At 33.6% G+C, this 27,730-nt stretch overlaps 2 protein-coding genes and 1 pseudogene across 2 annotated transcripts; 1 reads left to right on the top strand and 2 right to left on the bottom strand.

Moving 5' to 3' along the window:
* Positions 1 to 318: 318 nt before the first annotated feature.
* On the bottom strand, positions 319 to 1,254 carry LOC119815241 (olfactory receptor 4F21-like). Its single transcript, XM_038331402.1, has one exon. The coding sequence runs from the start codon at positions 1,252 to 1,254 to the stop codon at positions 319 to 321; it is 936 nt and encodes a 311-aa protein (XP_038187330.1).
* A 17,320-nt stretch (positions 1,255 to 18,574) lies between these two features.
* LOC119815240 lies at positions 18,575 to 25,768 on the top strand (annotated as a pseudogene).
* A 272-nt stretch (positions 25,769 to 26,040) lies between these two features.
* On the bottom strand, positions 26,041 to 26,979 carry LOC119814860 (olfactory receptor 4F15-like). The gene has a single exon (XM_038330929.1). The coding sequence runs from the start codon at positions 26,977 to 26,979 to the stop codon at positions 26,041 to 26,043; it is 939 nt and encodes a 312-aa protein (XP_038186857.1).
* Positions 26,980 to 27,730: the final 751 nt, after the last annotated feature.

The following is a 27,730-nucleotide window of genomic DNA, read 5'->3' as shown; positions in this document are numbered from 1 at the left end:
AATATGGAAACACTCATTGTAATTATTCATTTATTTACCCCCCAAAATTTGATGTTTATTTTTGAACATTGTAGACTGTTTAAAAATCTATAAAATACATTTATTTATCCACAGAGCTTTTTTTAAGAAAAGAAGTATGTAGTGATGTATTCTAATTTCTCAAAGGAACAGAAGCAACACATTAATAGTCTGTGGGGATGTATATATGTTGCAGGTAGGTGACATGTGTAGGTTACAAGGTTATGGAACATGTGCCTTAGTGGAACTTTACAATATACAGTTGTCCATATGCTTTTAGAACTCCTACATGAGATTTACTCAGCAAAATCTGTCATAACCAACTCTTTTGTATAATCTTTGGATTGATATCCATATATCTTTGTTCCTCAATGTATAGATGACAGGATTCAAGGCAGGTGTGATGGCAAAGTCAGCAATAAACAGGTATTTGTCAACTGCTGATGTGGGGAAAGGCCACACATAGAGAAATATACATGGAGTAAAAAAAAGAACAACCACAGTGATGTGTGCTGATAGAGTGACAAGTGCCTTTGATAAATCCCCTGAAGACCTTTTCCAAACAGTGATCAAAATGAACATATAGGAGAGGAGAAGCAGGAAGAAGGTCCCCATGCTCATGAAGCCACTGTTGGCAGCAATGATGAATTCAAACTTGCCTCCATCAGTGCATGCGAGTTGTATGATCCGAGGGAAGTCACAGTAAAAGCTGTCTACTTCGTTAGGACCACAAAAAGGCAGGTTTATAACAAAAGAGAACTGGGACAGGGCATGGACCACACCTGTGACCCAGCCAGCAATTACAAATGAAATGCATATTTTAGGACTCATGATACTCAAGTAGCGCAGAGGCTTACAGATGGCTGTGTACCTGTCAAATGCCATGGCTATGAGCAGCACCATCTCCACTCCTCCCATAATGTGGATAAAGCACATCTGAGTCATACAACTGCAGAAAGAAATTACTCTGTGTTCTTTCAGAAGATCTGAGATCATCTTGGGAACTGTGGTAGAGGAAACCCACACATCATTCAAAGACAGGTTAGCCAACAGGAAGTACATAGGTGAATGTAAATGTGAGTCAGCAATTACCAAAATGACAATGAAGAGATTTCCCACAATGATTCCTAAGTAGAGTGCAGAGAATGCCAGCATGAGAAATATTTTAGTTTCCCAAGAACTAGATAGTCCTAGAAGCACAAACTCAGAAACCATGGAGTAATTTAGTTGATCCATTGGCGTGGGCAGTTTCAAATCACTTGTTGTTTGGAAATGAGGAGAAATTGTAGCTTAGCTATTAAGGGATATTTTCCACTTGTGGGGCTCTTTTATTTTCTGAATTTCAAAATCAAGAGAAAAAACTCTGAGTTGAATAGCAAAAGAATAACAAAATGGAAAATAATGAAGTTACCAGCATAGTACCCTTAAAGAAACACAAGCATAAATATGGTAGAGGGTGCAAATGGTTTCCTCCTTTTGATTCTACATTCAGACATTTTTTTTAGTAGATTTGCTTCTCAGTATTTCTGAATGTATTCTATGAACTCTTTTCTAGATGTTTTCAATCTCTAATCACTTCAAGTGACTGAAAATATCCATATTGTGTGCTCTTGCACTCTTTTGCAAATTATTATTTCATGTACTTGCTTCACTGGCAAAATAAAGGTTATTAAACACATTTCATCTATATTTATTTTTATAAAATTATTAAAATATTTTGGTAGACATACATTAGTTGTCTTCATTCATGGGTGCATTGTGATCTTGAATACATGCAGAAGTATTAGTTATACTGTTTCAGTCTTTCTACCCTCCCACTTTATCACTTTCAAACCACTATTGATTACTATTATACAGCAATATTGAGTTTTTTTTTAACATTGCCACGCATGATAAGAATTTGTATATGTTTTCTCTCTGTGACATTTCCTTTAACGACGGATATTTCACTTTTATCCATTGTCTGCAAATGGCACAATTTTTCCTTTGACTAATATTTGATTATATGTTGGCTATTTCAACATGTCACCTCTTGTAAATAGTACAGTCATAAATATGTAAAAGCATGTATCTCTTTGGTTTGATGAAATTGTTTACTTAAGATAAACCCAAGCTAAAATAGTGGATAAATATGTCAATTCTATGCTAACTTTTAGAGGAACATCTATAATTCAATACAGCTGCTACATGAACATTCTCATAACGAGTGCATAAAACAGAACTTTTAGCCTAGTCTTGAAGAAGATTGGTTACTTTTTATTTGGTAGTATTTTTACCAATAGATAACACTGTGATTTCAACATAGTTTTGATTAGTGTTTCTCTTGTAGTTTATGATTTAATATAGAATTCTAAATATTTTTCTTGTTTTTAATTCATCTGATAGTTTTGTTTGTATATTTATATGTGTACCATGTATGTACAATTTGCATTGAGGTCACAAGAGAACATTCAGTTCTCTGGCCCTGGTATTATTACAGTCTATGAGCTACTTTGTGGGTGCTGGGAATTGAACATGGATCCTCTGTAAGAGCAGCAGGTGGTCTTTTCCATTGAGTCATCTCAACATCCCCAATATAAATATTTTCTGTATAGCATTTGGGCATCTATGTTAGAAGTGACATTCATTTTCATTTCCCCGTGAATTTTAATTTTGATTGCTTATTTTTTTTCAGGGGTGGATTTAGCATTTTGATTTTCTTAAATATAACAGATAAATGTTCATATAATTCTTTTATTTGTCCTTGATTTTATTTATGTTTCTTTTTGTTTTTGAGATATAACACTCCTTCCATTATTTGTGCTTTCACCATATTGTAGCTTTGAAATCCTATCTAAAGATATGCCTATACCAATGATATAAGTTGTTTAATTTTTTCTTGTAGTTTTTTTTTTTTTTTACAATTCATGTCTTCCCTGTATATAGCTTGCTTTTTTATACACTTATCATGGACATTCCCTACTCAATTGAGATGCTTTTTTAAAAAACATTTATTACACTTATATCATGATCCTGCTTAGATATCAACATTCAGTGGCTCTAAGGGTAAATATGTTATTAGTTTTAAAATTATATACCAATACATAGCATTAATTTTGTACTTCTTTCTTTTGTGTGAAGATGTTTAGCAATCCCATTAACACTTATACGATTTAAAATTCTGTGTATGGTCTATATTCTTGATCTAGACTTATATGTTATAAAAAAAATCTCCAGAGTTACAGTAGGATAATTTTCAGGGTCAGGACTTATGTTTACAAATTTTAAACACATAATCAATGCTTTTTGCTACAGTACTATGCTACTCTGATTGGTACTTTGAAATACACTCTGATTTCCACAAACAAATGTTCCAATCAAACACCCCCCAACTTCTATGTCCTATTAACTCATTTAAGACAAAAGTCCCTGGTGTCACCTAGAACCTCTTGCCAGTCATTCCTCAGCAATCCTCAATGTTCGTTCAGTCAGTCCTACTATCCAATTGCCATAGACACCTTGTTTCTTGAGAGAAACTCTATTCAGGCTATTTTTTTTTATCACACCTAGCTTTCCCTTACTCTTTTCCTATATTTCTCTACAGGATTAATTTCCTGATTTTATTAATTTGTCTATGTATATTTCTAAGCCTTTGGCTTCTTGACTTCATGAAACTCTTATAACTACTTGTTTTCCTTCCTGTTATGACCTTTAATCCAATTTTTTAAAGATTGCGACCTTATCTCACATCAGGAACATTAGGTCTGTTTTTTAAACATGTTGTGATATTTCTATTTTTATTAAAAATTGCATATGCATTGCTAAGTCAGTATCTTTCCAGAAAGTAATTTTCTTTAAAAAAAAAAAAAAGGGAAAGAGGCCTTCTTATGAACAAAGTGTTGCTTTGCTCCCAGTATAACTTTTGAACTTAATACTATTGCTATTCTTAAGAGTGCAGCAGCTGTGAAGACAAAGCCCAGATCCTACATGCAGCACAGTGGAAACCTGAAAAAAGTCCTTAGTGTGCATACTGAGCAACTTCACCGAAGCCATCAGTGCATTTTCAAGATTTATTCTAGTGATGTGAGAAAACTAAACTATTCTTTATGATTTGCTGCAAACAAGGCTTTCTGGTGAATCCAGATAAATTATCTATGAAATTTTCTTGATCAGTTTTCTTTGCAAAATTGTTTGCAACAATTCTCCATACTTTTAATTTTTATATATTTTTATTTTGTGTAGTAATGGTTTCTCCTATTCCAACCCTTAATATTCTATGTGACTCATTCACACTAGACCTGCCCTGCTTAGTTTTTTCAGCAGTACAATACTCAGTTTAATTAGTATCTAATTGACAAAATATCTGAAATTTATAAAATAAATAATTACCTCATAAATAATCTGTACAGCCACTATACATATGTATGACATTTTTTGGAAAGGGGCCCCTGTGGTCTTATGAGAATTCTCAGTTTGCTTTTTGAGACATAGAGATCTTAAAATTATATGAATAAAGCTGTAATCAATTAAACTAAAAATTACAATGAAAACTGGAATGAACATAGTAAAATTTGATAGTTATAAGTACATTTAAATATGTTAAATGATTTATTGCAATTTGCTGGAACATGAATGAATAATATAAAAATCATAGTTCTTGCTGGTTGATATAAATGCAGGAAAATGTTGAGATCATGGATTTCTGATAATTTTATTAAATGTCCTGTAAAAATGTTCCCTGGGTTATTAGAAGACTATAAATTATGACATTTTACAGAATAGACATAATAAAGGCTATAAGTATGTGAATCTCTGTGTGTTTAAGTGTTGTATGCTGCATATGTGCAGATATGCACAGAGACTAGAAGCAGACACTAGATACATATTCTGGTATTCTTCAAGAGTGGAATATATTCTAAACAACTGAGTCACCTCTTCAGCTTTGAAAGTTATTTTTAAACTTCAGGTTAAGTCTTATTTTTAAGACCAAAAGTTTGAGAAACCTGTTCCAGCTTGTAATATGAAACTTCCTGGAATGATGGTAACCCCATGGATGCTGTAGGCTGAAATGCTTCTCAGACTCAGTGATGGGAACGTGAGTCAAAGGGACTCCACAGGTCAAAGGGAATCACTGAAGACCAAACCTTTCTAACTCTGATCCTGCCATTCTCTTCCATGTGTCTATATTTAAAGGAAATTAGACGGTAAAGGTCAGAATGGGATTTTTACATTATTTTATATAATTTTTTTCTGAAAGTATTAAGTAATCAGAAGATGATTTAGCACTTAAAAATATTGGCTTGGAGAATAGATATTTATTATATAAAATAGGTTTGTACATTGTTGAATATGTAGTAATTAGAAAAAATATTCCATTTGTAGAGTTATAGAGTAATGCAATATTTAATTATTGGAGGAAAATAAAAGCTACCTTTTCCTTCATGACTATTTTTTATTAAAAATAAGTTCTATGTTTATTTTAAAGATCAGATAAACTTTAAACACACAAAAATTGTATTATCTATATTAGTCTTAGTGGGTAGTAAATAAAATTTCTCTAGAAACTAAATTGTTCTTTTTAAAATTTCATTCCCCATTTATTTAAGTAAACACCTTTTTTTTCATCATGGTAGATCTCCAGTTTGGCTTGCTCATTCACATTAGCAGAAAGTGCCAAACCTATAATATATAGTAAGGATTGTCTGGCTTCTTACAGAAACTTTGAGAAAGCTAAGTCATAAAAATGACAGAAGACTCATCATCATGGAGATGAACACAGGCGCACACACACACAGACACACACACACACACACACATGCACAATTAACAAAAGATCAACAAATATTTACATTATTATTAAAAACATCTAAAGTACTTCGTCATCAGAGTGCATGTTACATTGTTGATGTCAATAGCTGAGTATATTTAAACTTAATACTTTGATTATGTTCTAAAAGAGGAAAAATTGAAATTATTTAGAAAATATCAAGATCAAGGGACCTTGAACTCCATTTGAAAGTCACGGTACTCTGGGATTAAACTCATGAAAGTTTGTAAGACTGTAGGTCTCTCTTTCTCTCGCACTTCCTCTTTTTTGTGTGTCTGTATATGTGTATGTGTGTGTGTGTGTGAGAGAGAGAGAGAGAGAGAGAGAGAGAGAGAATGAAAATGTGTGTAAAACTGCAGCAAATAAGTCTCAAAACTACTCACTAAAAAGAAAATCTAAAATATTTTTGGTTGGTGTTCACATGAGTAACACATTCGGAACTCTAAGATTCATATTTAGAAATTAAAAAAATATATGCCAAGGGAAAAAATACTCTGAAATTACCAAATTAGATTGAAAGTGATATCCCTAAATTAAAAAGTTTCTCATGTACTTACTGATTGGAATTGCCTATGAAATCAGTTTCTTCTTGTCTGATAACAGTTATGTAAGCTTGTGCCTTTACCCCAAGATGATGGTGAGCTCATTTTCTACACTGAACAACTTTAATGAGAATTCTTTCTCAATGGAGGACAATGTATTTGTAAAGCCTCTTTGTGGAAAAAACTTTGCAGTTCTGTGTTTTAAATAGCACCCCAACATGGAAAGTTTTTCTTTAGATTTTCCTGGGGGAATCTCATAACCACTTACTTTTTCTGAATTTAGCCCTCAAGTGACTCTTATGCTTCATTAAACTTAGATTAAAGTTAGGAAAATGCAACAAATAATATAATTGAAAAACAAAATGATGAAGGCAACTAAAACTGTATCTTCAGAGAGAATATAGTTTTCTGTATGCATAATGTTACATATTGAACTAGCATGTGAATTTGATACCTAAATGACTGTCACAAATTAACTAAAGTTGGGTAGTGACAGCCAGGATAGCACAGGAATGCCATCATGCAAATTTATGTATATCTTGAAGGGATAAAAAGATGATGGGAGACTAATTTATCATATGTAATAAAATTGTATATGTAGCATAATTTAAATAGGATAAAGACAATTTGTTACATGTATTTTAGCAATTATTAAAAATCTGGTCTAATTACAACCATCCATCAATTCCCAATATTGTTTGTTATAGTGGCAATATTACATAAACTGTTATGTGTCTACTCAATACTGTTCCAATGCAAAAGTGAACATAGAATGGGCAACACAGTGTCCAAGAGAACACAGTCTGAGAATTAACAATATGAGAGTTTAAGTTGTAGTTGAGAAAGAGTGATAATGCCTTGTCATTTAAACTTTAGAATGTGTCTATTACCATGGAGGAGACCTCAGATAGAGATAGAATGTCCTTAATTCCCATACTATCCATGCCACTATTGTACCAATGACCATGTATTGCCTGTTAAATTTAAAATACATTCAACTATTTATGTTTATGTGAATATGCTTTTGTGCACATGCAAGCCAACACTCACACAAACCCAAAGAAGCAGTGGTATACATTTAGCTGGAGTTACACCACAAATGGAAATGAGTGCTTGAGGACAAAATGGAATTGGAAATAGAGAAAGCCAGTAGCTGGGAGATGCCCTTCTGAATGGCCACAGTAGTTTGTGGAATTGGAGGTGACCATTTTCATTTGTGGGGTCCTTAGATCAACCAGCATAGCCTGCTTCAGGGCAGAGGGGATCTGAGAACCAGCTCCAGTGCTGAGGGGACTTAAGAGAGGGCAGACCAAGAAATCCCCCAAGTACACAGTCAGCTACAGCAAAGACTGGACTAAGACACCAACACTCTCCTGGCCACATTTGAAGGAAGAGATGGGCAGGCACCAATGCAAGAATTCCTCCAACAAACTGACAAGCGACGTGATAACAGCAGAATCCAGCAAATACAAAACAGGAAAACTTGACCACCAGAAGAAGTAGAAGAAATCGACTTTAAACATAACATTATGAAAATGATAGAGACCCTTAAATAGGATGTGAAAAACTCCCTTATGAAAATGGAAGAGAAAACAAACAAAAAGTTAGAAAAAATTAATAAATCCATCAAAGATACCCAAGAAAACCAAGAAAAAGAAATCAAACAGGTAAGAGAAATAGTTCAAGACTTGAAGACAAAAATAAGACGTAATAACGAAAACACAAACCAAGGGATGACTGGATTTGGAAAATCTGGGTAAATGAACAGGAACTACAGAAACAAGTATAATCAACAGAATATAAGAGATAAAAGAAAGAATCTCAGGTGCTGAGAATACTATAGAGGAAATAAACTCATTGATCAAAGAAAACAGCAAATCCAAAAAATTCTTAAGACAAAACACCCAGGAAATCTGGGACACCGTGAAAAACCAAACCTAAGAATAATAGGGGTAGAAGATGGAGAATTACAGCTCAAAGGCCCCGAAAATATATTCAATAAAGTTATAGAAGAAAATTTTCCCAACCTAAAGAATAATATTCCTATGAAGGTACAAGAAGCATACAGAGCACCAAATAGACTGGATCAAAAAAAGCACACCCATGCCATATATTAATCAAAACACAAAACATACAGAATAAAGAAAGAATACTAACAGCTGTGAAGAAAAAAGGTCAAGTAACATATAAAGGCAAAATATCAGAATTACACCTGATTTGTCAATGGAAATCATGAAATCCAGAAGGTCTTAGATAGATGTGCTGCAGACACTAAGAGACCATGGATGCAGGCCCAGACTACTATACCCACCAAAGCTTTCTTTCACCATCGATGGAGAAAACAAGATATTCTGGAACAAAAATAGATTTAAACAATATATAGCCAAAAACCCAGGCTTACAAAAAGTACTAAAAGGAAAACCACAACTCAAGGAAGCCAACAATACCAATAATAACACAGACATCTAACAACCCTCCACCAGCACAACTCAAAGAAGAGAAACAAGCAAACACTACCACCAGAAAAAATAACCGGAGTTAACAGCCACTGGACATTAATATTGCTTAATATTAATGGATTCAATTCACCTATAAAAAGGCACAGGTTAAGAGAATGGATATGAAAACAGGATCCAACATTCTGCTGTTTACAAGAAACATACCTTAACCTCAAAGACAGACACTAACTCAGAGTAAAGGGCTGGGAAAAGGTTTTCCAATCAAACAGACCAAAGAAACAAGCAAGTGTGGCTATACTAATATCTAACAAAATTGATTTCACACTAAAATCAAGTGGAAGAGATGGAGAAGGACACCTTATACTCATAACAGGAACAATTCATCAGGATGATGTCTCAATCCTGAATATCTATTCCCCTAATATAAAAGCACCCACATATGTAAAAATTACTAGAAATGAAAGCACACATCAAACCCCATACACTAATAGTAGAAGATTTCAACACTCCTCTCTCACCAATGGACGAGTCAACCAGACAGAAACTTAACAAATAAATAATACTAACAGATGTAATGAACTAAATTGACATAACAGAATCTATAGAACATTCCACCCAAATAGGAAAGAATATACTTTCTTCTCAGCATCTCATGGAACCTTCTCAAAAATTGATTACATACTCAGTAACAAAGCAAACATCCACAGATACAAAAAAATGGAGTAAGCACCTGTGTCTTATCAGATCACCATGGAATAAATTTAGAATTTAACAACAATTTCACCCCCAGAAAGCCTATAAACTCATGGAAACTGAACAGTCAACTAATAAACCACCTCTGGGGTCAAGGAAGAAATAAAGAAAGAAATTAAAGTCTTCCTTGAATTTAATGAAAATAAAGACACAACACACCCAACCCTATAGGACACGATGAAAGCAGTCCTAAGAGGAAAGTTCTTAGCACTAAGTACCAAGATAAAGAAAATGGAGAAAGCTCAAATTAGAGACTTAACAACATACCTGAAAGTTCTAAAAAAAGAAAAGAAGCAGACTCACCCAGGAAAAATACATACTGGAAAGAATCAAACTGAGGGCTAAAATCAACAAAATAGAAACACAGAAAACAATCCAAAGAATCAATGTAACAAAGAGATGATTCTTTGAAAAAAATCATCAAGATTCACAAACTCCTATCCAAACTAATCAAAAGGCAGAGAGAAGACATACAAATTAACAAGATCAGAAATGAAAAGGAGGACATAATGACAAACATTGAGGAAATTCTGGGAATCATTAGGTCTGACTACAAAAGCCTGTATGCTACAAAATTGGAAAATAGAAAAGAAATGGACATTTTTTAGATAAGTACCATAAACCAAAATTAAATCAAGACCAGGTGAACAATTTAAATAGACCTATAAGTCATGAGAAAATAGAAGCTGTCATAAAAACCTCCCAGCCAAATAAAGCCCAGAACCAGGTGGTTTTAATGCAGAATTCTACCAGACTTCCAAGAAGAGCTAATATCTGTACTCCTTAATGTGTTTTACATAATAGAAACAATAGAGTCATTAACAAACTCTTTTTATGAAGCTAGATTTATCCTGATATCAAAACCATACAAAGATTCAACCAAGAGAAAGAATTACAGAACAATCTCACTCATGAATATTGATGCAAAAATTATCAATAAAATACTGGCAAACTGAATCCAAAACCACATCAAAAAAGATTATCCATTATGATCAAGTAGGCTTCATTCCAGAGATGAGAGCTGGTTCAACATAAAAAAATCTATCAATGTATCCATCATATAAATAAACTGAAAGAAAAAAATTTATGATCATTTCATTAGATGCTGAAAAGCATTTGACAAAATTCAACACCCCTTTATGATAACGTTCTTGGAGAGATTGGGATACAAAGATCATAACTAAATATATTAAAAGCAATATACAGCAAGCTGACAGCTAACATCAAATTAAATGGAGAGAAACTCAAAGCCATTTCAATAAAATGAGGAATGAGACAAGGTTGTCCACATTCTCCATATCTCTTCAATATAGTGCTTGAAGTTCTAGCAATAGCAATAAGACAAAATAAGAAGATCAAGGAGATTAAAATTGGAAAGGAAGAAGTCTAACTTTCATTATTTACAGATGATAGGATCATGTACATAAGTGACCTCAAAAACTCTACCAAAGAACTCCTACAGCTGATAGATACCTTCAGTGATGTGGCAGGATACAAGATCAACTCAAAAAAATCAGTAGCCCTATTATACAAAAGAATAAAGAAGCAGAGAGGGAAAAATTTGTAAAGGCAGAAGAGATAAATCAGCAAAATATCCACAATAATTTTAAGACTTAAATATAAAATCTCATTTTGTACATTGTCTATGTGTTATCAACTGATAATTAATAGATGTTTTAATGTAGGCATTGTTACAAGAGTAAATATCAAATATGTAACAAATATGTTCATACACAGAATACAGTTTAAAAGTGTAAATAATGAATGAATTTCTGTATATACAGTGAAATAATGTGATACTTTAAAACTTACCAGAATAGATCTACATATATAAGTCTAGAGAGATTTGTAGTTTACTGAAAAACAAGGGAAAGTATAAAAACAGTAATATAACTATTTGCGAACATTTTTAACTTAAACATTCATCAAGAAGATACACCAAATAACACCGGAAATTGTGAGAGCTAAAAGGAAGTGCCCAAGTGGCTTTTACTTCCTAAATTTTATATTCTTGTGTTGTTTAAATGGTCTAAAAGAATCTTGTATCAGTGTTAAACAAAGGTGGATTTATAAATATAATATACTAGGTTCAGGAAAAACAAATCTGTAAATTCAATGGAGAGATTTCAGATTTATCCAGACTAGTATTTAATTTAATAATAAATGTTAAAATGAGAGAAAAAATATTTTCTCCTAAATATGTGTCTATCTACAAAGAGTGTTCTCATTTAGATTCATCATCAACAACAACAAAAAAACTCTCATGGAGGAGCAGTTCATTCCTACTTATAAAAACACAGATCAGCTATTCGATTAATGCTAAAAAAAAAAAAAAAAAGGAGACATGAGGGAGAAGGGACAGACATGGACAAAGAAAAGAAATAGTAAAAAATGTAGAATAAAGCAAGAAAACACTATAAAGGTTACAATGGAAGTTATTAGAGTAAAATGTAAAGGCTCAGTTTGTTCCTGTGTTCAAATGACCTATCACTCTGACTATGACAGAAGGACCAGGCTCAGACACACAACAAGAAAAATAAGAAAATCAAAGGTAGCACATGAATGGAATATTTCTTGAGTCTTCTAATACCTATCAACTTTCTGAAACCCCTAACAGACACCAGGTTCCGCATTTCTCTCTGTGTGTGGGGTGGTCAAGTCCTTAGACTCAGTGTATTGGCCCTTTTCCTACTTTCATCTTGTCTTTCGATTATTTTCAACATCTTCATTACCTAATCCACACCCCCAAATTGTTTCAAAAAGTGAAATGAAACCAAGTGTTGTGCGATACAACTTATAAACTTGTTTTGGGAATCTCAGCATGAATGAATGCTCAATAAGTATATCTGAAAGAAAAATAGTATTGAAGATTGGGAACTCTGTATGCTACAGAGATGCTGTGCATTAGCTGTACATGGAAAGTTGCTGCTAATGCTAGTGTGCTATTGATGTCTACTTACCAGGTGTCCTCAAATACTAGACAATAATATTTCCACTATTATTTTATCTTTTAGAATGTATCTTATTCTTGGATACGTGTTTAATACATTTTTTACCAATGCTCTAACTACCTACAACCTGACAACAGCATTTAGTGACCAACTGATGGTTGGTGGCCTAAGTCTCCAGGTCATTTACCATGGGAATTGGACTTCAAAATCCCATTGCATCAAAGAGAGAAATACTAGTTGTTTTAGAAAGTACTTGATAAGAAAGGAAAATAAATCAAAGTAAAATATTTTTGAAGAAAAGCAACACATTTTATTACACAGTATAATTTATATGATTTTGACCAATATTATTAAAAACCGTGTAGCTCCTAACAAATTCATTGAGTATCATTTAAATCTTTGTGTTAACATATTAGTTCTATAGAACAATGCTTTACTTTATGACATTTTCGTATATACACATATATTAAATATTAAAATCCCTTTATTAAGCTCTCTCATCTACTTCCCTCTACCATTTTCACACTCCATATCCTTGATTGTCCCACTTCTGCTTTCATGTCATTATACCTAAGCTCAAGCCTCACTTATAAGGCGAAGTTCTTGTCTTTGTGAGTTAGGATTATGTCTTCTGACAATATGATAGCCATTTCCATCACAAACAATATTCATGGAATATTCTAGAGAACATCTGATACCAAGATTTAAGTTTAATTTATTTAATTAGTGTTTTCATTTAAAAGCTTAAGTATTAACACTTATATTGTATGTATAACTGTATTTTTCATATATAGACAAAGATAATATATAAGCAAGGTAATATTATCTAGCATTGAAACCCAGTTGTCCATTTCCCTTTCTTAGCATTGCTATAGGCTATAACATGTAAGTAAAAATTCATGTCCATTAATTTTAACTTTTCTGAGCTCTTATAGATCTATTTTATTTCTGTATTAAAATTGTGATATAATTATGTAATATTATTTTTACTACGTGAATAAATAAGATTGTAATTCATCTTCAAAAATTGTGTTAGAGCTCTTGTTTCTGTGAAGAATTCAGCCAAATGGTCTTTATTCATTAATTAATCTAGCATTACTAAATGCTAGACATTTCGCTGAGCAAAAAACAATGTGTAAACAAACCTAATGCTACACATCTATAGTCACAAATACTAAGCACTATGTATTATATACAATATACTGTTTATTATTCCCAATTTACTCCTTTGTAACCTAAATGACACCTAATGTGAATAGTTTAAAAATAATATTTAGTTTATTAATTAAAACACTGTTTTGAATCCAAACATACTTTTATATAGTATATATTAAGATAAAGGATAAGATGAACATGCATACAGGAAAATTATACACTTATTCTTAAATAAGGCAAAAGACAAGAATCCATAGTCAAGACCTCATTTTGAAAAATACTGTTTAAATCCAAACTGAATGACTATCATGGCATAATATACCTAATATACTCTCATTTTTTCTTTTATAAGGATTTTTGGAGTAAAAATTGAATTCAGGGCCTCATACTGGCAATAGGCTTATTTCTTTATTTTTAAATCTAATATATATTGTTTAGTGTATATGTGTATATGTCTGCATGAGTTAATGTGCATGATGTGTTCACAAATGTTTTTCATCTAGGGGAAAGGATTGGAAGATATCTGTAGTCCACACTGGTCATTATGTATGTCTTCTTTGAATGACCATATTATTGAGATTTAACACTTGCAGATTCCTTGATATATATAGATGACATCACTTATATCAGGAGTTCTAGATATTTGGTTCTTAAAACTTTTCTGCCCACTCTTCCTTGATTTTATTTGAGCTTTTGGTGTAGGAATCATTTTACACACCTGATGGTGTGCTGTTCTTTGTATTTCAACCAGTTGTTGGTGTCTGTGACTCTTTACCTGCCACAAAAGAGGTGTATTTGATGAGGCATGAGAGTTACAAATATCTCTAGACACAAAAATGAGTATCTAGAATGAATTTAAATTAAACTGTATTTGGAAAGTGCTAGTATTATTTATCTTCTCTAGGATCCAGGACCATACTGCACTAAATATAAACCTTAAACTTTTCTACTAACCCATGGCACAGCAGGAAATGGATTCCTTTGCCTCACATTGATATAATTTTGGACTCCTGTTATGACTATGAACAGTGACTTATCTACAGAAAAACATTTGGTCAGGTACTATTTCTCTATGATAAAATGTTATTTATGCACAGCTATTTATTTCTTCTTAAGCTTCTTCTCTAGGATATTAATGATAATTCAACAATGTTTTAGTACAATCTTACCACAAATATTAGTAGGGAGGATTATCACAGAGATTTCAGGACTATCAAGATTTTTGTCAAACAGACTTGGGATGTATGATATCTATAAGCATCAAGAAGAATATTTTGCCATAGGTGACTTTGGGTGACTTGTTTGAAAAAGACTTAATGATTGTGAACCATTGAGATACATAGTTTTCAGAGTAAGGTATTTCTTACAGAACAGAGTGACTATAATAGAAATTTTCAGAAAATCAACGATTGATTATTAATTATATAGGAGAGAGAGAGAGAGAGAGAGAGAGAGAGAGAGAGAGAGAGAGAAAGGGGGAGAGAGAGAGAGAGGAAGAAGAAATGAGAGAGAGAGAGAAAGGGAGAGATAGCGAGACAGATAGAGAGAGAGAGATATCGATATAAATCTAGTACTCTAATATAAAGAGATAGAGATATATAGCGAAGACTAAATAGGCTTGATACTTTGTGAACTACACATAAGGATTGTATTGAAATGTAAGTTACAAAGAGAAATGGGCTAATGTTAAAGAATACATGCTATGCATGCTGGCATACTCCTGATTTCGTGATAGTTAGTCACACACTTGCTAAAGGTAACTGGCATGTGAAAGTCAGAGAGGTTGACAGGGACACAGAATTAATTTTTATATGATTCTGAAATAAGCAACTTTAAAATATGAAAATGTTTTGATAAAACAATGGTCTTTTTTTGGATGTTCCTCATCTGATTCTTTTTGTCAGGCTCTATTTCATCAATTAGAGTTTCGAAGTTCTTTTGGAATCAAGATTTACATTTGCTACATTGGACATGCTTGAAAGTCAACTATAATATCATTAATACTGAGACCAATATGAATTTGTTTACTATAAATTGATGTCTTTTATAATTTTATTAAACATTAATAGCTTTCAAATTTCAATTGACAAAATAAACAGAGCATTTTTCTTTTTTGTGTGACATAATATGTAAAGCTTTAAAACTGAAATAGAATTTAATGGACTTCCTCAATATTAAGTGGTTCTAATTATAGAAATTATAATATTAAGTGGTTGATTATAGAAAAATCTCTGTACACTTGACAATTTCTAGTTATTTTTTTGCTTCAAACCTTCTTGACTATAGACTGTGTAATGCAAACACAACATTAATAACTTTAATTTTGTATATTATTATGATTATTAAAGTAAGCAGAATGCATAGGCAGAAACCCAGAAGTCATGATTAATAGCAGTATATTAGTACAGATAAAGAATATTTTCATAAGTTACTTAGATATTTATATTTCATATATATACTTTTTATATAGTTATACATATATATATTTCCATAGAAAATGTATTTTTAGAAAGAGTTTTTCCCTTAGCTTATAGAAAAGTTTTATTTTTTCCCAAACAACTAAGACCTTCTGTAATCAGTTTTGCCATCTAGATCTTTAATTACATTGCTCTATAGTTTATCTCCTGATTTTTCAGCTATAAAATGTATGTGATTTTTACCATAATTATGAAGTTGTGACTAAAATATTTTGCATAGTCTTAACTTACAAATCAAATCCTAATATAACACCTACTTTTGATAAAGGATGATGATCTAACATCAGTTATAAGGAAACAGCAATTGTCATTGTAGAGATATTTTATGATGTGTAGCAAAACTATTGAAATTGGGATAGTTAAAAAGAAGGCAGAGAAAGTAAAGAGGAAGAAGAGAGAGAAGCAAAGATGGCAGAGAATAAAGAGAAGGAAACTGGAAGGGACAAAGAGTTAATTAAGAAAATGTAGAGAAAAAAGAAAAACAAGGAAAAAGAAATTTTCTGGTTTTGACCTGAGTGAAATATGTTGAAAACTAATTTAAAATGATCTGTGATATTAATTCTCTACTTTGCTCATAAGGAATCTAAGGAGGTTATATATGTCATTTACCATGAGTAACCAAAAGTATCTTCCATTGGTGAACACAGGGAACACAAATCTCTTTTTAAAGTTACAGTTTTTCAGATCAAGGAACATGAAAATCAGCAGAAAATCTAGAAACAGGCTATATATGAAGGTGTCATTCTCCTCTGGAACAGAATATATAGGTTGTCCCAGTGTAAGGTACATAGGGTATTCTAACTTGAAAGTAACTTGACAACTGTTCAGTCCCTGTTTTTTGCCCCAGTCTGGTTTTCATTTAACTATAACTTGACTTCCAGATTTCAGTTTCTCAGAGACTATTTTCTTTTCAGTAGAAACTTAATGTCAAATAGTATTTTCTCTGTCTAAATAACATTTAGTCAAATGATTATAAGCTGTCATATGGGTTCTCTAAATTGAACCCAGGTCCACAGTTCTAGACGAGCAACCAGTGCTTTTAAACACTGATCCATCCTACCCCCAAGTGAGCTTTCAGAACACCAGGATTCCTGATTCACTGTAATCAGGTATACTTTAGCTTTTGAGTAATTTGGTATAGAGTCCATAATCTTTAAAATTCATGATCAGAGAATATTTCTTTCTAATAGTAATGACTTTATCACAGATGGCTAAGCATCTTACTTTTCACTGGCTTTTCAACCATCGTATGCAGTTAACTATTGTCATTGTGAAGCAATGTGGACAATTTTATCTACTAGTATTACTTATCCTAATTTTTACTGTTATTTATTTATGCATTCATTAATCATGTAATTAAGATTCACTAAAAAGCTATTTTTCTAATATTTTAAGTTTACATAGAACTTTATTTTCCTACCATGTCTCTACTAAGGATTTTTTTTGAAAAATTCACATTTGTTTCAGATATACAGTATGAAATTGATGAGAGTTCCTCATTTAGAGTGTCTATCACCACTCATACCTGTTCACTTAATGATAAGATTACACAAATGTGATATGGTAGTATTAAAAAAGAAAAGACTATCTTAATATTTTTATGTGCTCAGTTTCATACCTACTTTTGACCACAGCTGACTTTGTTACTTCTGTGGGACAATGGTCTGTACTCTGTCAATTGTATTTTAATAAATGCTGATTCGCTGGTAGCCTGGCAGAATGTAGAGATGTGGCAAAAAGAACAGGAGAATTCTGAGAAGAAGAAAGCTTGGTCCACAGTTGTGACCCAGCCACAGAAGACTGACTTGCTGAATAAGGTACCTAGCCTCGTGGCTAGCATAGACAAGAATAATGGGCTAAGATAAGTTATAAGAGTTAATAAGAAGCTTGAGCTAATGGGCCAATCAGTTTATAACTAATGGGACTTAACAAATGTGGGAATTGGGCAGGACAGAAACCCTGACATGTTGCTCTTCTATTGTTTTCCTTGTTTTTTCAAATATAGTTTTATCAAATCCTTACGAATTATGATTATGTTTCATTGTGTTTCATCTTATAAAAACTATGTAAGAAATCTACTTTGAATGTAAAAATCTATATTTTACTAAAATACTTCTACCTTTTACTTAATTATACTTCACTTGTACTTCAGAACAATAATTCATTATTTCATCAATGGCCATTAGCATACATTTCTTCTTATACCCATATACAATAATTAATCTGTGCAAACAAATGAGAGTAAAGATTCTAGGACACCATGTATGACTGTTATAGGGAATGTTCCCAAAAACCAAGATCAATCTCTTACATCAGAATAGTTTATGAAATCCTTTTAATTCATATGCTCTGATAATTACAGAATCTAATAATGTATATTTTCCTTTAGATTAATATATTGAAACTGAACTAAATGGAAGAACTAAACTAGTCGGAAGTGTCTGAATTCATTATTCTTGTGTTTTGTGACTCTTGGGAGTGCCAGGCCTTCTTCTTCGTGATAATATCCTCACTTTATTTAATCATCATTTGGGCAACATATTTATTGTAGTCATAATCATCATTGACCTTCATCTCCATTCCCCTATGTATTTCCTGTTGGCCAATCTCTCATTTATTGACAGAATAAATCATTTTCTTTCCTCGGTCACTTCACATAAAATAATCACAGAATTCCTTAAGGAAAAAAAAAGTATCTCCTTTGGAGGGTGCATATATCAGATTTTCTTTGGACACTTCTTTGCAGGGCGTGAGATGGTACTGCTTGTGTCAATGGCCTGTGATTGTTATGTGGCCATCTGTAAGCCAGTCCATTACAACAACATCATGAACAGACATTCATGCATTGGATTAGTGATGATATCATAAATAATTGGCTTTGTACATTCAATAAGCCAATTAGTTATAATCATAAATTTTCCCTTCTGTGGATCCCATGAATTGGACAGTTTTTTTCTGCGACATTCCACAGGTCATTAAGTTACCTTCATGGACACAAACGTTTTAGAAAATCTGATAAATGCTGACAGTGGAATGATAGAAACCATATGCTTCATTCTCTTGCTGATCTCCTATTCTCATATTCTGATTACTGTCTGCCTTCACTCAAAGAATGGGGCATTCCAAGATCTCTCTGCTTGCATTGCTCATATCACTGTGGTCATATTATTTTGGGGGGCCCTGCATCTTCATCTACCTGTGGCCAGTCAACATAACCTGGATAGACAAGTTTCTTGTAGAGTTTTATGCTGTCATTACACCTCTCCTGAACCCAGCCATTTACATTTTAAGAAACAAAGAGATTAGAAATGGTAGTTCGAGGCCAGCCTGGTCTACAAGAGGTAGTTCCAGGACAGGCTCTAAAAAAGCTGCAGAGAAACCCTGCCTCGAAAAACCAAAAAAGAAAAGAAAAAAAAAATAGAAATGGTATGAAGAGATTACAAAGCTAGCATATGAATTTTATATTTTAGGATCTTGCATTATTAGAATATTAACTTTTACGATAGAAAAATATTACAGTTGTCCTTTTTCTATAGACTATAAACATTCTCAAATTTATGGAAGTAATTTATAATGCCAGTTAAAATATCTGTGTTTATAAATTTCATGATCATTAGGAAGAAAATAACTTTCTTTCTATAAGGTGTTAATAATATTTCTTGTTTTATTTATTTTTATTATCCATCTCCTTACCTTTGTGTTTAGAGTTCAGAAAAATATCAGTTTTCTTAATATCTTCCTGATGATACATACTAATTTTCTTGAGTATGTGAGTGTTTTTTTTTCTCCAGTTCTTGAAATAATGCTTGTATCTTCTTCTTTGTTGACTATAGCTCTCATTTGCACATAAAGCACTGTATTCCATATTATTCCAAGGAGCTTTATTATGATATACATTAGTTATTGTTTATATCTGTAGCATATCTTGAATTTTTAAAGCATACTTTTATGTCTTTTTATACACTCTTGTTTGAAAATTCATATTTCAACATTTTAAAATGTTACATCTTTTTAATTTTTTGAGTTGTCTGTTGAAATTTGTCATATTTTAGAATCAACTTTAAACTTTCTGTTTTAAACATATGTAAAATCAATCTTATGTTCTCATTTTGCTAACTCTAGCAACGGATTCATCTGCCTATTACTTACATTTGCCATTTTCTATTACTTGTAGTGCACATATCCATGTTTATTCTTTTGTTTTATAATTATTATGCTGACACACTTGTCACAGGAAAATAATAAATATTAATGTTGTCTTAGGTCTCAAATCATTTACTGTTCTCTACATTGCTTCATGTAGATTGGGTTAAAAGATGATAGTGCCTATCTGACTCATTTTAACATACTTTCAAATGGTAGTTTTTATATGACTTAGTATCTTAGTATACTTCAGAATGGTTCCTGCTTATTATACAAGTCCCACCTAGTTAATTTTTACTTTTAAATTTGTCTCTCAATGTAGTTCAGTTTAGCTTTGTAGGCATTATGTGTCCTATGATGGATTACCTAAAATTCACCTTCCTCATACCTCTTGTTTCTTAATACTTACTTTTTTGTTTTATCTTATGTTTTTTGTGTACCTGATTAATGTTGCAGGAGTAAAACACTTTTCCAAAAGAGAAAATTGAGATGGCTGATAAGTATGCAGAAACAAGTTTGCTACTTTTAATCAGAAGAAGAATGGACTAACACCCACACTGAAGCCCAATTGTAGACTTTAAAAAATAGTGATTATTAAAAACTCAAGAGATAAACATATCTATAACAAGCAATGAGATGATTGGGTATAAAATGGCCTTCTTCATCATAAAAAACAAAACAAAGAATAAACAAAGACACACAGTACTCGCCAAATTGAATTTTAATTCTAGCAGATTTTTTTTTTTATGGGGATGAGATACTGTTTTTTTTTTTTTTCTTCTCATGGTTTATTTTTTTTCCTCATGGTTTATTTTTTTTATATTTAAAAATTTCCATCTCCTTCCCTCCTCCTCCCCCCTCCCTCCCCTCCTCCTCCCCCTTCCCTCCCCTCCTTCTCCCCCTTCCCTCCACTCCCCTCCACCCATACCTCCCCTCCCTCCCTCTCAAGGCCAAGGAGCCATCAGGGTTCCCCACCCTATGCTAAGACCAAGGTCCTCCCAACTCCCCCCAGGTCCAGGAAGGTGATCGACCAAGCTGAGAAGGCTCCCACAGAGCCCGTCCATGCAGAAGAATCAGAGCCCAGAGCCATTGTCCTTTGCTTCTCAGTCAGCCCCCGCTGTTGGCCACATTCAGAGAGACGGGTTTGGTCGCATGATCCATCAGTCCCATTCCAACTGGAGTTGGTGATCTCCCATTAGTTCTGTCCCACCTTCTCCATGAGTGAACGCACCCCTCTCATTCCTGACTTTCTCCCTCATGTTCTTGCTCCTTCTGCTCCTCATCAGGACCTTGGGAGCTCAGTCCAGTGCTCCAATGTGGGGCTCAGTCACCTTCCCCATCTGTCGCCAGCTGGAGGTTCCCTCACGGTCCTGACTTTCTTTCTCATGTTCTCTCTCCTTCTGCTCCTCATCAGGACCTTGGGAGCTCAGTCCGGTGCTCCAATGTGGGGCTCTGTCATTTTCTTCATCTATCGTCAGGTGGAGGTTCTATGGTGATATGCAAGAAATTCATCAGTATGGCTATAGGAACTGGCCTTTTCAGGCTCCCTCTCCTCAGCTGCCCAAGGAACTAACTGGGGGCTTCTCCCTGGAAACCTGGGAACCCCTCTAGGGTCAAGTCTCTTGACAACCCTCAGGTAGCTCCTTAAATTAAGATATATGCTTCCCTGCTCCCATATCCACCCTTCCTATATCCCAAGCACCCCATTCCTCCGAGCTCCCCCCGTTCTCCCCTTCACACTTTTCTCTCCCCATCTTCCCTTGGCCCAGTCTTGCCCAACCCTCAAGTTCCCAATTTTGCCTGGCGATCGTGTCTACTTCCAATATCCAGGAGGATTACTATATCTTTTTTTGGGAGTTCACCTTCTTATTATCTTCTCAAGGATCCCAAATTTATAGGCTCGATGTCCTTTAATTATGGCTAGAAACCGATTATGAGTGAGTACATCCCATATTCATCTTTTTGGGTCTGGGTTACCTCACTCAGAATAGTATTTTCTATTTCCATCCATTTGCCTGCAAAATTCAAGATGTCATTGTTTTTTACCGCTGGGTAGTATTCTAGCATGTATATATTCCACAGTTTCTTCATCCATTCTTCCACTGAAGGGCATCTAGGTTGTTTCCAGGATCTGGCTATTACAAATAATGCTGCTATGAACATAGATGAGCATATGCTTTTGTTGTATGATTGGGCATCTCTTGGGTAGATTCCCAATAGTGGAATTGCTGGGTCCTGGGGTAGGTTGATCCCGAATTTCCTGAGAAACCGCCACACTGCTTTCCAAAGTGGTTGCACAAGTGTGCATTCCCACCAGCAATGGATGAGTGTACCCCTTACCCCACAACCTCACCAGCAAAGGTTATTATTGGTGTTTGGGATTTTAGCCAATCTGACAGGTGTAAGATGATATCTCAAAGTTGTTTTGATTTACATTTCCCTGATAGCTAGGGAGGTTGAGCATGACCTTAAGTGTCTTTTGGCCATTCGAACTTCTTCTGTTGATAATTCTCTGTTCAGTTCAGCGCCCCATTTTTTAATTGGGTTAATTGGCATTTTACCGTCTAGTCTCTTGAGTTCCTTATATATTTTAGAGATCAGACCTTTGTCAGTTGCAGGGCTGGTGAAGAGCTTTTCCCAGTCTTACCTAAAGCAATATGATGAGAATATGAATATATATATATATATATATATATATATATATGAAATGACATTCTGCATTGTATCAGTAATAGAAAAACAATTTAAAATACATATAAAATCATATAAAACTTCCAATAGCCAAAACAATCCTGAGCAAACACTAGAAATCTAAAGTGATTATCCTAAAGGTTTTAAATTATGTTACAGAGGTATAGTATTAGCACCATCATCTCAATGGCACAAATAGATGCAAAGTTCTATGGAGCAATATAGACGAATCAAATAAGTACATATGATTACATGATTAAAATGTGATACTGCAACTACATGTGTAGAATAGTGGAATTAGACAAATCTGTTATGCCATACAAAAAGCACTGTAATTGGATCAAAGACATCTCTGTCAGCGTATTTGATATCATCGACAAGCAAACTTAGTACTTTTCTATTGTATTTCATTACAGTTGGAAGTGTTATCATCAGTAAAGCATATGACAACAAATTCTGGCAAGGATGCGGAGAAATGGAGTCTTTATTGTTGGTAGGGTGTAAACTAATATGTAAAATATTGAAAGCACTGCAAAGATTTCCTAAAATAAATATTAAAATTGAATTTCCATCTATGTTATTTGTAATCATGTATCTAAAGAATTCCTTAGAAATAAGTGCACAACCATATTTATTTCTACTCTATTTAAAATAACAAGGAAATAGAGTCAGTCAAGATATTAATCTACTGGTAAATGAAAAGTTATAATTTGGTAAATATACCTAGTGGAATTTTACTGTTATAAGAAATAAAATTATAAAGTTTGTATGAAAATTAATAGAACTGGAAATATTAATTTAAGGAGGACACTCTGTCTCAAAAGGAAACTATCGCATTCTCTTTCATAAGTGCATCCTAGCTGATAAGCTTTAGATTCATGATTTCATTTGGGAACGTGTGCGAAGAGGATAGAAGACTAAAATTAGGCCAGTGTGAAAGACTTTTCAGGGCTGGTAGAGCATAACATGAATATGATATGGAAGTGGAAATGGGAACACTGAGAGTAAAATGATTTAAGCAGTGAGGAAGGGCAGGGTTAGGGGAAAAGTGGAGTTGACGAGAGGGTCAACAAGCCTAATGATGTCTGATAAAGCTGATTCTTCATAAGCTAATCAAAAGAATACCGAAATAAAAGATCTTGGTAAGAGGCAACTGTGTGAGAGAGAAATGGTGTTTACAGAAGTCTTAAAGTATTGAGTAAAAATTGTAGTGTCTTGTGTTTGCTATTTCTTTATGAGCTATTGGTCAGAAAGTTTTCCTAAACCCCCATAACTATATAGTCAATTTCCACTATTCTTGGTTGGCCACTATTACTAGACAGTAAAAAAAATTTCTAAAGACACCACATATCTTGGTAAGGACATAAAAAGTTTAATCTGGGAGTGGGCTGGAAGCTTTCTCCTTGCTGGTTATCCCCTTGTAATACCAGCGTATTGTACATAGTATTTTTTGAAGATTATCAACAGTCATCTTACTCAGGTTTATATCGTGTGTTCAACAATATCATTGTTCAGAGATATAGCTCACCGTTAAAATACTGAAAAGTTTATCGTGAGTGTAACTAACCACATTCTCGCAGTATTTGATGCTTGATAAGTAAGACAGAATTCATATCTGTTCCTTTAACCCCAGTAAAACCATGTCTGGGGAAGGTTATAGGTCTTATTGGGGAAACAGCTGCTCCTGTAAGTGCACATGATTTGCCTGTCAGATTGCCATTCAGATAATTATGTCTATGCACATATAACTATATATACTTTCAGCTTATGTCAGTGAAGATGAGTAATGAGCAGTGGTGAATCACAGATACATAGCTGGTAGAATACAGAGAAGAAATGAGTGTGATTGACCAATGGTATATAAGGAAGTAGATATTATCATTCCTCCAAGACTCAGGAATCTTTAAAGAATGAGGGAAGGAATGAATGTAAAAATTTGGTAAATGGTAGACGTGTGTGAAATGTTGACTCTTGAACATGACAGAGCTGTTGCACTCAAACTTAAAACAATTGTATTTATCTTCAGATTATCTCTACAACACTGGTCCCAACAAAATTTGGACATAGAAGGAATTTTCTTAGAGGGGCCACTACTCCATGACAAGAGAAGATAAGGAATAGAGAGCCATTTTCTTCAGTGGTGAATCCACTGACAAAATGTTATGCTCCTATAAATAACCCTAAGAAAAGCCATTAAGTCACAAAAGAATGTACAAAAGTAGAAGTGAAGTTAGTTGGGAAGATGAAGAGGATTAGGAGGTGTGGTAGTTTGGTAAGATACCACAGTGGGGAATGAATATAATCCAATACTTTATTCACATTTTATTAAAATTAAAACTCACCATTATGCATACTTAATATACACTGAGGAAACTTTGAAAATAGTCTTGGCAAGATGATAGAAAAAAGTGAATTATTCTATAATGTTTGTAGAAATGTTAATTAGTACAGCCATAACAGAAACATTAAGGAGGATTCTCAGAAAACTAATAAATAAAATTATCATTAATTTGGCTACCCCTTTTCTGAATTTATATATGGTCTATAATCCACAAAGATATCTGTATTTCCATATTTATGAATGTTTAATTACAATATATATTATGTGAATATAGGGTAAGTGTACTTTGATTGATAAATGAAGAAATTGTTCTTTGCAGCTACAGTGGTTAAGAGCATAATTGTAGAAGACCTAGTTTGTTTTCCTGTACCACATAGTGGTTCACAACCATCAGTTACTCCAGTTGCAGAAGATCTGTTCTGGCATCCATAGGCACTGCATATATACAATGAATACAGTATTTTAGACACTGTCAAAATCCTACACAAAATCAAAATAAATTAACCTTCAAAAAGTAGTTGGGTTCTGCATATTAGAATTTTATGTATCCATAAATATTAGGAGTTCATGTTATTTACAGCATCATAGTTAAGTTTTGAAAAGATTATATTAACTTAAAAATCAGAAAGCAAAATAGTTGTAAAAATATTTACTGTTTTAACATTCTGAACTCACTCTGAGTAACTTTTATTATTAGGGATTCTTTAGGACATTTTCCTAAAATGCAGGAACTGATCACTCAGTCTCTTCATCTCCACCTTCATGTCTTTGTTCCTCAGTGTGTAGATGGCAGGATTCAGGATGGGTGTAATCATGAAATCCAAAATGGCAAGAAACTTATCCACTGGCACAGTAGGAAAAGGCCACATGTACACGAAGATGCATGGTCCAAAGAACAAAACTACTACAGAGATGTGAGCAGAAAGTGTAGAGAAGGCCTTGGATAAATCACCTGATGAATGTTTCCACACAGTGAACAGGATAACAATATAGGAAACAATCAGTAAGAAGAAGGTGCCAATAGAAATGATGCCACTGTTGGCAGCAACCGTGAACTCCATTCTGTTGGTGTCCTTGCAGGCCAGTTTGATAAACCTAGGAAGGTCACAGTAAAAACTATCTATCTTATTAGGACCACAGAAACTCAAATGAGCAGCAAAAGCTAATTGGGCAACTGAATGCAGGAAACCAATAACCCAAGCACCAGAAAGAAGCAAAAGGCATTTCTGTGAGCTCATGATGGCCAGGTAGTGGAGGGGCTTGCAAATGGCCACATATCTGTCCCAGGCCATGGCTATCAGCAGCACCATCTCAGATCCCCCTAGGACATGAAGAACAAATATCTGGAAGACACAGCCCTGAAATGAGATGGTATTGTGCCCAGAAGAGAGGTCAGAAATCATCTTTGGAACAGTTAAGGTGGAAAGACATAAATCAATAAATGAGAGGTTTCCCAAAAGAAAGTACATAGGGAAATGTAAATGTGGGTCAAAGGCCACTGTAAGCACAACAAGGGTGTTTCCCAGCACAATGGCTACATAAAACACCATAGAGAAGGCAAGGAAGAAATGCTGTATTGGTCTAGATGTTGAAAGTCCCAGAAACACAAATTCAGACACCTCTGTGTAATATGTTTCATTCATTAACCTTCGTTGTATTTACTGAAATAAAGAGAAAAAAAATAAAAATTTTAAAGGAGTACATTATAATTTTAAAAGAAGCAAGTGCTGAGTCCCATGAAAAATCTTTCCATATAGTAAAACATTTAAAAATGAATTTCCTCATTCATTTGACAAGTGTTCAACCTGGCAAATAACACATAGAACTGTATATACAAGTGCCTTGTGCCAGGTTATACCATATGCAATAAACACAGACTCTGTCTTCATCTAGTGTTCTGTCTAGAAGTGAAGTGAGACATGAAATCTATAGTAGCGTATGTGTGCTACTGTAAGTAGTGTGAGCATTAATCAGGGACTGAGTGATGCATTAGCTTACAGGTGTAGCACATACCACTCAGGAATTTGTCTGTTTTGAGATATAAAGAATCAATGATGTTAGATAAGTGAGTAAGTGAGAGCTATTTATAGGAAGAAAATTACTTAGAAATACCCAGAAGCATGTTGTAACCAAACCTCAGCAACAAATAAGTGACTGATTAGATTCTGATTCAGATGAAGGGTTATATATGTGTTAACAGACAGGTCTACACATATTGGCAATGAGGTAAAGGAACTGGGTTAACACTTTAATAAATGGTTGATCACTTTAATATGAAAAAATAATGGAAAGATGTTAACAGAAGATCATATCACAGATCAGTTTAAGTTTATCATGAACTATGAAAAATTGATCAAAAAGAGAGAAAATTTCCAAAAATGGTGCCAAATTAAC

The sequence above is a fragment of the Arvicola amphibius genome, chromosome 5 (assembly GCF_903992535.2).
Source record: "Arvicola amphibius chromosome 5, mArvAmp1.2, whole genome shotgun sequence".
NCBI lineage: Eukaryota > Metazoa > Chordata > Mammalia > Rodentia > Cricetidae > Arvicola > Arvicola amphibius.
Note: the sequence above shows the minus strand (reverse complement) of the source record. Positions and strands in the feature narration are given on the sequence as shown.